This window comes from Stegostoma tigrinum, unplaced genomic scaffold (genome assembly GCF_030684315.1).
Source record: "Stegostoma tigrinum isolate sSteTig4 unplaced genomic scaffold, sSteTig4.hap1 scaffold_130, whole genome shotgun sequence".
Classification (NCBI taxonomy): domain Eukaryota; kingdom Metazoa; phylum Chordata; class Chondrichthyes; order Orectolobiformes; family Stegostomatidae; genus Stegostoma; species Stegostoma tigrinum.
This window is the reverse complement of record NW_026728078.1, coordinates 572666-586996: the sequence shown is the minus strand read 5'-3', so window position 1 is coordinate 586996 and position 14331 is coordinate 572666. Positions and strand designations below refer to the sequence as shown.

The 14331-nt window shown below is 44.4% G+C and overlaps 1 protein-coding gene across 4 annotated transcripts in view; it reads right to left on the bottom strand.

Moving 5' to 3' along the window:
- The window catches only part of LOC132207714 (utrophin-like), a 114422-nt gene that overhangs the window by 84184 nt on the left and 15907 nt on the right, over positions 1-14331 (bottom strand). For 2 of the 4 annotated variants that reach the window (XM_059643607.1, XM_059643608.1), the window contains exon 1: positions 53-754. The exons of 1 other annotated variant lie outside the window; for it this stretch is intronic. In XM_059643607.1, the coding sequence (XP_059499590.1) occupies positions 53-92 (40 nt within the window). In that variant the 5' untranslated portion in view covers positions 93-754. Of the gene's footprint in view, positions 1-52; positions 755-6772; positions 6839-14331 lie in introns of those variants that run through there. One more of the 4 variants, XM_059643609.1, reaches the window with a different exon arrangement.

The window sequence follows — 14331 nt, the reverse complement described above, 5'->3', positions numbered from 1 at the left end:
TCTTAGCAACTCCTGCAAGCTGAAGTTCAGGCCATTCATCATTATGTCTCACCTTGACACAGCCGACATCTTTCTGCAATAGGTTGTCCCATTACTGCTGTTGTGCTGCAGTTTTACATCTTCAAGAAGATTACCTCCTGTTTTAACCTGTCCTCATGTTTCTCTTACACACTAAATCCATCAGATTGTGGTTTACATATTAGCAGTTTCACACATCCATCAATTCAAAAGAACTCGTCCAAAGATACCCAGATCCAGGGTGCTCAGTAGTCTTTTGCGGCTTTCAGCCATCTTCCATTGTGCTTTCTTCGTCCCAGGCAGTTCTCACCCTAAAGTTCAGTCAAAGACTTTGCTAGTTCTCGCTTCTTCCAACAGCCCAGCTGTTTTTCCTTTAACGTACCCAATTTTGGGGTCCGTCTGAATCAAACAGTTGGTCTAAACCGCTGGCAATTTGGAAGTCAAAAATAACTGACCGATCGTCACATAAGAAATTTTTAAAAAGGACTTTCTGCGCAAAGGTAAGAAAACCAATCCTCGAAGGGAGTCTATTGTAAACATATAACCAAACAGTGACATCAAATGGGACTTCAGTCCCCAGGGCAAGGAAGACCACAGCAAAATACCAGACCACTCCCAATGATCTGTAAATTAATGTGTTCATGTAAAAGTCCCTCAGATTTATTACCATCTTTGCTACAGGCTGAGAGTTCAGAGATCTGTGCCCATCAGTTCCACTGTGCTTCTCTACCTCATACTACAGATCACTGCACTGCCTAGTTGAGTTGATACAATGTAGCCCTGGAACTATTTTGTTACAAATCAATAAGGCACTTTCATCACAACAGGAGCAGATTCAATGCTGTCAGTTATTTCAATGCCCTCTCATTTTTGAATGGTTTTTTGTTACTTCATTATTATGTGTTACTGCTTTAGTGCATCAGCAGCCAGGTAACCAACAAATTCTCTGATGTATCACTGGCAATTATGGACTTTGGACCAGGTTCATTAATGCTTTGATTTTTCTCTCTCCTTCTACTTTCAGGAATCCCAGTGTTTCTTTGCCTTCCAACTGACCTACCAGTGTTCAAGGATATTGTTTTCCATACAGCAAGATATTATTTTCAGAATTATACCCCCAAAATATAATCTAGCAATTTAACACAAGAAATTCAACTGGCATACGCCAGCGAGAGTTATCACATTCGTAACCCTTATTACAATTGTTTGTAGATTCTCCACATCCTCTCAGCATTGTCTGGCCAATACTTTCCTCCATTTACTGTGTTAACAGCAAAGTCACAAAGTGAAATTATATTCTATTTGTGTCAAATTTCAGAAGTACAATGGATTCAATGGTAAAGAAATACTAACTCAAATACAGCAGCTATAGATAATCAGATTAACCTTCCAACCAAAGCAGAGCAACAACCAAACGACAGACTGCCAAACTATACACCCAAAACAACAGCAAATTCAAAATAAGAAAAGCCATGATTAAACTGCTCTCATGAGAATGCACTTGATAACTGCACTCGGATACAGGGAAAAATACCAAGCCTGGAGGAAAAGCGCAGCATACCCATAAGGTAAACTCAGGTTGCTGAAGGCATGCTTCACAAGAAATAAATTAAAGAAATTTTGGCTTTGCTGCTGGCAAACACAGCAAATGGCTGGTGAAAACAAATGAGACGTTTCTGAGGGAAGGCTCAACTTCAAAAACATGTGCTCTAAAGAATCAACATGACAAAACAAAATCAGAAAATCAGATGACACCAAAAACAGAACTTGCTGGCAAAGCTCAGCAGGTCTGGCAGCATCTGTGAACAAAAATCAGAGTTCACGTTTTGGGTCGGGTGACCCCTCCTCAGAACACAACCCTCTTGTTTGTCCGTTTCTATGCATAATGCAAAATGTAAAACAGTTGTCTAATTGCAAAGATTTTCATCATGTTTTAGTATTTCAGCCAGAACATACAGCTTATTAGATGATTAAATTGGTCTTTCATGACAAGCCTGCTCATAAAGTTGTGTCTAAACTGCAGTGGGTAATCACTTCGGCAATGCTGGATGTGTCAAAATGCTGCTTGGCCTTCGGTGTCCATCCAGCTCCACACTCTCGGATTCTGCAGCATCTGCAGTTCCCATTATCACTGATACAATTTTGTGACTTACCCATTTTCAAACCAAATATTTCAGAAGATATTCTAGACAATAGAAGAAATCTGTTAAATTACTTTATGTTGAATCTTTCAGGGTAATACTAAGAGTATGTTTTTGCATGTTACAGTTTTCAAATCAGATGCACAGCAACAGGATGCCTCCAAGTATTTCTAAACAAGACAGATGTGATTTTTTGTGGTGGCACAGAAGCAGAACAGTTGTTGCCAGTCTCCAAAAGTCTATTACTTTAGCATATCAGAGTCTCTGGGGTAATCTCACAGCATACTCATGACAAGATCACTCTCAAAGCCACACACAAATCAAATCTAATTCTAGACGGATTCTTCTCTTTACTTCTATTTATTTTAAAGCAAACATTTGTACAGGAAAGAATTTTACAATCAGACTGTTTGAATCAACTGCTTTAGAAAAAGGCCGACAACAAACACACAGCACGCAGTTCTGGGCAAATTATTGAGGGTCTGTCTACCAGTCCTAACTATTTCTTCATGAGGACCATAAATCTTTTTGAATCCTTATATTTCCTTGTCGACCTTGTCAGCATTTCATGATAAAGTACATATAAATGCTTAAAACAAGTCAAAATCCTGGAATTCCCTCCCTAATGTCATTGCGAGAGTAGCTATATCACATGGCATGCAGCGGGTTAAGAAAGCAACTCACCACCACTTTCTCAAGGGCAACTCAAGACAGGCAGTGATGTCCATATCGCAAAAGTGAATAAAAATTGTATATTGAAATAAAGATACACAATAGTAAGTCTCACCTCAGGTGAGGAAACTACTGGAAGCAATTCTGTGGGACAGAATCAATCCACACTTGGAAAGGCAGGGCAGTCACGGTTTTATTGAGGGGAGGCCATGTCTGAATAACTTGATTGCATTTTTTGAAGAAGTAACCAGGTGTGTACAAGAGGGGATTACATTTGACATAATCTACTTGGACTTCAGCAAGGCTTTTGTCAATGTCCCACATGGGAGACTAATAGTGAATAGCCCAAGGGATCTGACGAAATTTGGCTACTCGGATCCAGAATTGGTCGAATGTCAAAGCACAGAGGTTCATGATTGCTTGGTGTTTTGGTGATTGGAATTCTGTGTTCAGCGCAGGGATCAATGTTGGACTTATTGCTGTTTGTGTTATTTATAAACGATTTAGATATCTACATAGCAAGGCGGATCAGTTAGTTTGCAGATGGTGCAAAAATTGGTGGAGTAGTCATTCATGAGGAGGTTAGCTTTAGATTACAGGAGAATATAGATAGGCTAATCAGCAGCAAATGGAATTCAATCTGGATACACGTGAGAGAATGCACTTCAGCAGGACAAATAAGGAATAGGAATATATGATGAAAGGTGGAAGCACTGAGGATCCCAGGGATTTTGATATACATGTACACCAGTCCCTTAAGGTATCAGGTCGGGTAGATAAAGTAATGAAGAAGGCATAAGGGACACTTACCTTTACTAACTAAGGCATTGAGTTTAAGAGTAGGGTGGTTATGCTGGAACTATGCAAAACATTGTTTAGGACACAGCTAGCGTAATGGGCACAGGTCTGGAATCCACGGTGAAGGGTTGGTGGGGATGTCACTGCACTGGAGAAGGTGCAGGGGAGATTTATCAGGATGCTGTCCAAGGTGAAGAGTTTTTGAAATGAAGGAAGAATGAACAGTCTAAAGTTGTTTTCCATACAACAGAACAGATGAAGGGAGAATATGATTGAAATGTATAAAATTATGAGAGGCATAAACAGAAAGAAACTTTTCGCTTTGGTGCAGGGATCAATGACTGGTCACGTAGATTTAAGGTAAGGGGCAAGAGATTCAGAAGGGATGAGAGGAAAAATGTTTTTACCAAGAGGGTGTAGGAATCTGGAACTCACTGCCAGTAAGGGTGGCTGAAGCAGAAACCCTCGTAAGATTTACGAAATAAAAGGGGATACTTGCTATGCCAAGGCATACAAGGCAAATGGTACAAATGCCGTAAAATGGAATTAGAATAGTTAGGTGGCTGTTTTTCACAGGCACAGTGCCAAAGGTTCCTTTCCTGAGCTAGAGGCCTCTATGAGACAATAACCAATTCATAAGCATAATAGGTAGTTCATAATATCAATAACTTTGGTTAAAGAATTTGGCTGAGAAATTCAAATTCGATTGCCTAACATGACCTGGGAACATTTCTGGGAAATAGCTCAGAATGACTCCCAAAGTGAGCAGTGAATAAAGAAAAGGATTTAATCTAAATACCATTAGATACTGTTTCAACAAATCTCCTGTGCTGTGTTAAAAACCTGCCTGCCCTGCCCAAAATCCAGAAGCCTGCCTGCCTGGGTCGACCCATTGTCTCAGCCTGTTCCTGCCCCACCGAACTCATCTACACCTATCTGGACTCCATTTTCTCCCCCTTGGTCCAGGAACTCCCCACCTACGTCCGTGACACCACCCACGCCCTCCACCTCCTCCAGAACTTCCAATCCCCTGGCCCCCAACACCTCATTTTCACCATGGACGTCCAGTCCCTACACACCTGTATTCCGCATGCAGATGGCCTCAAAACCCTCCACTTCTTCCTGTCCCGCAGGCCTGACCAGTCCCCCTCCACCGACAGCCTCATCCACCTAGCCAAACTCGTCCCCACCCTCAACAACTTCTCTTTCGATTCCTCCGACTTCGTACAGACAAAGGAGGTGGCCATGGGTACCCGCATGGGCTCAAGCTATGCCTGCCTCTTTGTAGGTGACATGGAACAGTCCCTCGTCCGCACCTACACAGGCCCCAAACCCCACCTCTTCCTCTGTTACATTGATGATTGTATCGGCGCCGCCACTTGCTCCCCAGAGCAGCTCGAACAGTTCATCCACTTCACCAACACCTTCCACCCCAACCTCAAGTTCACCTGGGCCATCTCCAACACATCCCTCACCTTGCTGGACCTCTCAGTCTCCATCTCAGGTAACCAGCTAGAAACTGATGTCCATTTCAAGCCCACCAACTCCCACAGCTCCCTAGAATACACCTCCTCCCACCCACCCTCCTGCAAAAATTCTATCCCCTATTCCCAATTCCTCCACCTCTGCCGCATCTGCTCCCAGGATGAGGCATTCCACTCCCGCACACCCCAGATGTGCACGTTCTTCAAGGACCGCAACGTTCCCCCCGCAGTTGTCGAGAACGCCCTTGACCACGTCGCCTGCATTTCCTGCAACACGTCCCTCACACCCCGCCCCCGCCACAAGAGGATCCCCCTCGTTCTCACACACCACCCCACCAACCTCCGGATACAACGCATCATCCTCCGACACTTCCGCCATCTACAATCCGACCCCAGCACCCAAGCCATTTTTCCATCCCCACCCTTGTCTGCCTTCTGGAGAGACCACTCTCTCCGTGACTCCCTTGTCCGCTCCACAGTCCCTCCAACCCCACCACACCCGGCACCTTCCCCTGCAACCGCACGAAGTGCTACACTTGCCCCCATACCTCCTCCCTCACCCCCATCCCAGGCCCCAAGATGACCTTCCATATTTAGCAGATGTTCACCTGCACATCTGCCGATGTGGTATACTGTATCCATTGTACCCGGTGTGGCTTCCTCTACATTGGGGAACCAAGCGGAGGCTTGGGGACCGCTTTGCAGAACACCTCCGCTCGGTTCGCAATAAACAACTGCACCTCCCATTCGCAAACCATTTACACTCCCCCTCCCATTCTTTAGATGACATGTCCATCATGGGCCTCCTGCAGTGCCACAATGATGCCACCTGAAGGTTGCAGGAACAGCAACTCATATTCCGCTTGGGAACCCTGCTGCCCAATGGTATCAATGTGGACTTCGCAAGCTTCAAAATCTCCCCTTCTCCCAATGCATCCCAAAACCAGCCCAGTTCTTCCCCTCTCCACAGTGCATCCCAAAACCAGCCCAACATGTCTCCGCTTCCCTAACCCGTTCTTCCTCTCACCCATCCCTTCCTCCCACGTCAAGCAGCACCTCCATTTCCGACCTACTCCCTCATCCCGCCTTCTCGACCTCTCCGTCTTCTCTGAACTGACCTACCCCCTCCCTACCTCCCCACCTATACTCTCCTCTCCACCTATCATCTTTTCTCTCCATCTTCAGTCCGCCTCCCCCTCTCTCCCTATTTATTTCAGAACCCTCACCCCATCCCCCTCTCTGATGAAGGGTCTGGGCCCGAAACGTCAGCTTTTGTGCTCCTGAGATGCTGCTTGGCCTGCTCTGCTCATCCAGCTTCACACTTTGTTATCTTGAATTATCCATGTAATGGATTATAAAGTAATTTGAATGAAAGATAGAGCATAACCCAGGAATATGGGTATAAATTACATAGTTGAGATTATGTTACGAATACTGAGATTTATAAAGCTTTCCCTGGACAAAGAATTCACTGAGCATGTTGGTCACAAATCTGTAAATATTTTTAAGCCACTCAACTCAGAATCACACTGTGTGCTGAACTAAATCTTTTCACATTTTTGACACACGCAATGCAATTCATCAAAAGATATTGCTTTCAGCAGAAACACACATGGCTGTAAAAATTGCACAGCTCTTCATAAAAGTCAGTCAACTCACTATATCTCCTTGAACATAATGAAAACTTGACTGAAATCATCTGTATTACACAAGAGCTAATTAGAAGCCGAACTCTGGCAGCTCCTGTTCATATGACAGCACCACACAATTAATAAAACAGCTCCACAAAGTGTTCACTGTCAAAAGACCGAGATTAGTACTGAATGGCCCGGGTAACTGGAGGTCGAGTCCAGAATTTTAACTCATTGTACGAGTCAAGGTTGCGCTTGGTTATATAAATTAATGTTATGATTGGAACAGCGTAGTTTCTCTAACTGTGTGTGACTGAAATTAATCAGAGCTAACATTTCAGGTCCAGTGACTGTTCCTCAGAACTGGGCCCGAAACTGGGCAATAACCGGCTCATTGTTGCTCATTTTGGGATCCATCAGGGCCAACGTAGCTTCTAACTTTCATACAATTTTGGTCCAAACACAGACAAAAGAATGGTTTTCCAAGGCTGACAGAAAAGTAACTCACCTTGACATCAAGAAGCCTTCCGAAAACTGAAGTCCATGGGAATCAGGTGGGAAATGGTCTTGAAGATATAGACAGCAAAAGGCAGGATGGTTGTGGTTGCTGGAGATCAATCAGCTCAGTACCAGGTCATCGCTGCAAAGTTCCTCAGTCTGACCAGCTTCAGCTGCTTTATCAATGAACGTAACTCCTTCACAAAGTCAGAAGTGGGTATAGGCACTGATTACTGCAGACCATGTCCATATGCAGCAAGGCCTGGGCAAAGTTCAGGCTAGGGCTGACAAGTGGTAAGAATTATGCATTACAAAAAAATGTCAGGCAATGACAATCTCCAGTAAGGGAGAATCTAAATCTCTTGACTTGACAAAAACTTGACAAAGTTGCTAGAAAAGATCAACAGGCCTGACAGCATCTGTGAAGAGAAATTGGAATTAACATCTCAGGTCCGGTGACCCTTCCTGAGATATATATTCGAAAGTGCTGAATTTAGAGGCCAACAGAGACAAAGCAAGGTAGCTCTTTCAGGAGCCAGTACAGACAGGCTGGGACAAATGGCCACCTTCTATACTGTCAAATTCTATGATTCCTCAGTTCAGAAATATTAGAATTTGATTGTGATGCAGGATAATGGAGGCGAAGTTGATCACCAAAAAAAAATTGCTGGTGGCAATTTCATTTGCAGTTCTGAAAGATAAATACTTGCAATTCCAAGAAATAAATCACAGAAGACACGGACTTACCTACTACAATGGAATATGTCAACGTGACAACTGATAAATGTAACAGCTCTTCTCCCTCCCAGCAATTTACACCTTTTTGATGATTTCTGTAATAATCAGCAGTTTCTACATAACTTGCTCAAAGACTCCAAAATAATACTTGCTTTAATCTAAATTCTACAAGCTAGTATTTGGAGCAAAAAAATACAAATATTTATAAACAATACTGTCACGTGCTGTCGGTAGCTGCGCACTGTTAAAGGTCAGGCCATTAGGTAATTTCGTTACCATATAAACTCGCTCCTGATTTTATAGATAACACAATCTCTTCAAGGCAAGCCTGACCAAATATTATTAAATGGTCCTGCTAATATTGCAGCTTCATGATTGTTTATTTTGAAGATTACTGAACTGATACAATGGGTCAGAATAAATTTCTACTCAGGCAATTGTAAAAATTCACTTTTTCACAGGAACTGAGAATATCTTGGCAATAGGGAGAATAACATGTTCATTCTAATTTTCTCTTTCTCAGGCTCCTGGGCCTGTTTCTTTCTATTTCAGGCAATATGCAATTGGAGGGAATTCATTAAGGGATTGGTTCACGATCTCAACACCAAATGGCATCAAAGGGTGGCATTTAGAACAAGAATACAGGTAGTGTTTTGTGTTTTGCAATGATGTTGCCAATAGGATTTTAACAGAAGAGCATGCTTGGATGCCATCACAAAATATACATACATAGTTCTTACTTTAAGCAAACAATTTATACCTGAAGCTGTTTCCAAAGTTCTCACCTTCTGCTTCATATTATCGAGTTGGCAGGAATCCTAGAACTATTGAGGCACTTCAACCTGGGGACAGCTATATTGTCAATTGACACCAGAGTCATAGAATCATACAGCAACGGAGTAGAACTGTACCTGCATCTACCAATTCCTCTGGCAGTTCATTCCACAAGCGAACTACCCTCTGTGTAAAAAAGTTGCCCTTCAGGTCACGTTTAAATCTTTCTCCATTTATTTTAAAAATGTGTGCTCTAGTTTTGAACTCCCCTACCCTAGAGAAAAGACCTTTGCTATTCATCTTATCGGTACCCCTCATGATTTTATAAACCTGTATAATGTCACCCATCAACCTCCTAAAGCTCTAGTGACAAAGGTCACAGCCTATCCAGCGTATCATTACAGCTCAAATTCTCCAGTCCCAACAACATCCTGCTATGTTTCCCGAACCCTCTCCAATTTAATCACATCCTTCCTATAGCAAGGCAATCGGAACAATACTCAAAAAGTGACCACCTACCAACTCCGAGAACTCAATGGTCTGATCAATGAAGGCAAGCGTGTTAAATGCCTTCTTAACCACCTCGTCCAACTTGCAAAGGATTATGTAACATCAATCCTTTGGTCTCTCAGTTTTACAACTCCATCCACAGTTCTATTAACTGCAAAAGTCCTGCCCTTATTTGGTTTACCAAAATGCAATACCTCGCATTTATCCAAATTAAACTCCAGCTGTCACCCCTCAGCCCAATGGCCAATTGTTCAAGATCCCACTATAATTTTAGACACCTCCTAAATGCTCATCCAAACTGATCATTTAATTTCAGCAACATTCAAAAAATTATGAAAGAATATTGTCATCTATCAAGTTGCCTTTTTAACAAAGTTGTGAAGTGAGGGCCTTGAGAGTAGTTGGAGGTTTGGAAGGTGCCAAGGATTTTTGGTGAATTTCTGCTGTGCATCTTTTAGACAATGCATGCTGCTGCTACTGAGCATCAATGGTTGGAGAAAGTGGGTGTTTGTGGATGTGATGCCAATCAAATGGACTTTTTTGTCCTGGATGGCATCAAACTTCTTGAGTGTTGTTTGAGCTGCATCCATCCAGACAAGTGGGAAGCATCCCATCACACTCCTGACTTGTGCCGTGTACAAGGTGGACAGGCTTTCATAAGTTAGGTGGCGAGTTACTTGCCGCAGTATTCCTAGCCTCTGACCTGCTCTTGTAGCCACTATGTTTACGTGGCGAGTTCAGCTGCATTTCCAGTCAATGGTAACCCTAAGGATGGTGAGACAGGGGGATTCCATGACACCACTGAATGTCATGGGCTGGAGATTCGGTTGTCTCTTATTGGAGATGGTCACGGCCTGGGGTTTGTGTGGTATGAATGTTACTTGTAGCTTCTCCGGCCAAGCCATTTGTACATTTGGGATGTTAGATTCTTAGCTCGGGAGAACGGTTGTTTAATGTTTGAAATGTATACTCAGCAGTAGACGAATCTGTAGCTACCTTTGCTTCCTTGATAAATTGTTGTTTTCCAATTTGCTTTTTCCACTAGGCACTGTCTTCCAACATGATGAGAGACAACGGGAGAGAAAGCGTTCCAGCTCTTGTCGTGAATGAATCTTTTTTCTCTTTTTCTGCTCTCTTCTCAATAACAGCTGTTGAAATATAGTTTTGTGGGAATTTCAGAGTTTAGCTGCACTATCTTTCCAAGCTGGCTGACTGGCAGTTGAGCTCTCCATTCAGAATGTGTAAAAGTACCATATATGTGTGAACTACAACAGGAAACGTGAGTTTCTTGATGCTGATTCAGTTGCCTGTTTCAATGACTACAGATGAAATCATGATTTAAATGCAGATTAATTTATTCATTCATTCCACATAGGTTGCCCGAAGCTTGCTGCAGTCCATAGTCAGAAGACAACAGCCATCATTTTAGGTCCATGCTTTTGTCGTTTTGAAAGAAACTTCAGTCCATGCAAGTTTCCGCTATAACAATCAGATAATGGAAATTGAAACAAAATAGTCCATACTTAGACCTATCTGACAGGTTTCCAACTCTAGATCCACACAGCTCCACGGGTCGGGAATTCCACAGGATATCAACTCACAATTTTAGTCATACATGTGGTTTCTGACAATCTGGAGACTGCAAGTTTCTTTGCATTAATTCAGCTCACAGGGCTCATTAGTTCCTCCTCAACCATTTCCCTCAAAGTCACAATGCACACTTGAAACACTTTAAAAGAGGCAGCAATAAATGTTATTTTTTTCTACATCTTTTTGCACTGTCATTCACACTTTCAGTACTGCAGCACTTCTTCCATTTGACAGTTTGTCATTACAAAGTTACTAAGGCTCTCACCCTGACTTTCAACTGACTAAAAGTTAAGACGCCTGAGAAAAGTAATACAGTGAAGTGCTTATTGCAATTATGCTAATGCAGCTCATTAAAATTATTTCTTCCAAATATGATCTGCAACAAATTGTAAGGATGAGACTCGAGGCTGGGTGTAGATGAATGCTTTTGATAGACTGCTTCAATCTTGTCACTATTATAACTCAATCTCACTATTATAACCAGAGATAATGGGAACTGCAGATGCTGGAGAATCCAAGGTAACAAAGTGTGAGGCTGGATGAACACAGCAGGCCCAGCAGCGTCTCAGGAGCACAAAAGCTGACGTTTCAGGCCGAGACCCTTCATCAGAGAGAGGGACGGGGAGAGGGTTCTGAAATGAATAGGGACAGAGGCGGAGGCGGAGGCGGACCGAAGATGGATAGAGGAGAAGATAGGTGGAGAGGAGAGTAGAGGTGGGGCAGGTAGAGAGGGCATAGGTCAGTCCGGGGAGGACGGACAGATCATGGAGACGGGATGAGGTCGGTAGGTGGGAAATGGAGGAGTGGCTTGAGGTGGGAGGAGGGGATAGATGGGAGGAAGAACAGGTTAGGGAGGCGGGGACGAGCTAGGCTGGTTTTGAGATGCAGTGGGGGGAGGGGACGAACTGGGCTGGTTTTGGGATGCAGTGGGAGGACGGGAGATTAGAAGCTTGTGAAATCCACATTGATACCATTGGGCTGCAGGGTTCCCAAGCGGAATATGAGTTGCTGTTCCTGCAACCTTCGGGTGGCATCATTGTGGCACTGCAGGAGGCCCACGAGGGACATGTCATCTCAAGAATGGGAGGGGGAGTTAAAATGGTTCGCGACTGGGAGGTGCAGTTGTTTACTGAAAACCGAGCAGAGGTGTTCTGCAAAGCGGTCCCCAAGCCTCCGCTTGGTTTCCCCAATTTAGAGGAAGCCACACCGTGTACAGTGGATACAGTGTACAAATTGGCAGATGTGCAGGTGAATATCTGCTTAATATGGAAAGTCATCTTGGGGCCTGGGACAGGGGTGAGGGAGGAGGTGTGGGGGCAAGTGTACCATTTCCAGCGGTTGCAGGGTAAGTTGCCGGGTGTGGTGGGGTTGAAGGGGAGAGTGTGGAGTGGACAAGGGAGTCTCGGAGAGAATGGTCTCTCCGGAAAGCAGACAGGGGTGGGGATGGAAAAATGTCTTGGGTGGTGGGGTTGGTTTGTAGATGGCGGAAGTGTCGGAGGATGATGCGTTGTATCCGAGGCTGGTGGGGTGGTATGTGAAGACGAGGGGGATTCTTTTAGGGCGGTGGTTGCAGGGGCGGGGTGTGAGGGATGTATTGTGGGAAATGCGGGAGACACGGTCAAGGGCGTTCTGGACCACTGCGGGAGGGAAGTTGCAGTCCTCGAAGAATGCGGACATCTTGGATGTGCGGGAGTGGAATGCCTTATCCTGGGAACGATGTGGCGGAGGCGGAGGAATTGGGAATAGGGGATGGAATTTTTGCAGGAGGGTGGGTCTGAGGAGGTGTGTTCTCGGTAGCTGTGGGGGTCGGTGGGCTTGAAATGGACATCAGTTTCTAGCTGGTTGCCTGAGATGGAGACTGAGAGGTCCAGGAAGGAGAGGGATGTGTTGGAGATGGCCCAGGTGAACTTGAGGTTGGGGCGGAAGGTGTTGGTGAAGTGGATGAACTGTTCGAGCTCCTCTGGGGAGCAAGAGGCGGCGCCGATACAGTCATCCATGTAACAGAGGGCCTGTGCAGGTGCGCAAGAGGGATGTTCCATGTCACCTACAAAGAGGCAGGCATAGCTTCGGCCCATGCAGGTACCCATGGCCACCCCCTTTGTCTGTACGAAGTGGGAGGAATCGAAGGAGAAGTTGTTGAGGGTGAGGACGAGTTTAGCTAGGCGGAAGAGGGTGTCAGTGGAGGGGGACTGGTCGGGCCTGTGGGACAGGAACAAGCGGAGGGCCTTGAGGCCATCTGCATGAGGAATGCAGGTGTATAAGGACTGGACGTCCATGGCGACATCCACTATTATAACATTGTTATAAACAACATGGATACAAAGTTCCAAAGCTCTTGTCTTGACTAAATCAAGCTTTGTACAGCTTCATTTACTGTTCAGGTTTCATACACAATTCCTCTAAATCCTTTCACCATCTATATATCGTAATATATATCGTGGCAAATAATTAGTCGCGTGTTATGAAAGTAAAGAGTCAAAATTCATAGTCTCCATGTGCAAGACTCCACAACACAAATAACCCACAATTCTACAATCTGTGAAATATCAGTTGGAATGCAAGCTGATTAAAAAAGCTCAAAGGCAACAGAAATGAGAATTAATGCTATTGGTGAAACTCCAAAGGTTAACATATCACACTGCATGCATCTTTGTATACATGGGAAGGTAATAAATGAGATTTGATTTGACATATAACTGTCACATGTAGACAGACACAGTGAAAAGTATTGTTTTACATGCTAACCAAACTGGGCTGATACGGCATCAGGAAAGCCAGTGCCAGACATGAGACTGCTGAGTGAGAGGCTTTATTTCAGGGGATAACGTTTGGTGTAGGAACCAGAGGAATGGACCTGCACGAGTAACGGACATGGTCAATGTGAGGTCAGGTCGAATGACATATAACGATCAAGTAGATGCAACAGCCCTGAACGAGAATGTCACCAAGACCATACGAATGCTGCAAACTCGCAAACAGTGCAGGGGCACAACGTGCCCAGCTCCTCGACAGCCTTTCCAATAGTTCGAGAACATGTGTGTTCGACTTCTCCGTCAAGCATCGAAGATACCTCGGAATCGGAGATGGTCACTGCCTCGACGCCTTTTCCACTTGCAGAATAAAACTGATTTCTCGCGAGATACTCTCGGCGCAAGAGGCAGGCTACTGCACATTACACTCTGCCCGTATCCGAGGCAGGATTAGAGGAACCTGACCCGATGCTAGAACATCCAGAAACCACAAAAGAAAAAGAACCAGCCTGTGTCCTTGAACTCAGAAGGGGAGGAATATATTGAATGTAACGAGGTCAGCCAGATGGACAGCACAGAGTGAGTTTCCTGAATGGGGCTTAATCTAGTCCAGTCAGGAAGCCCTGGCTGATTGATAAGAACTGGAGTGTCAGGGCTCTCCATTTGTAAATAAAAGGTGACTTGGTGACAGGATACCAGCTCTGTGGAGTTATTTCAGGTCCCTCTT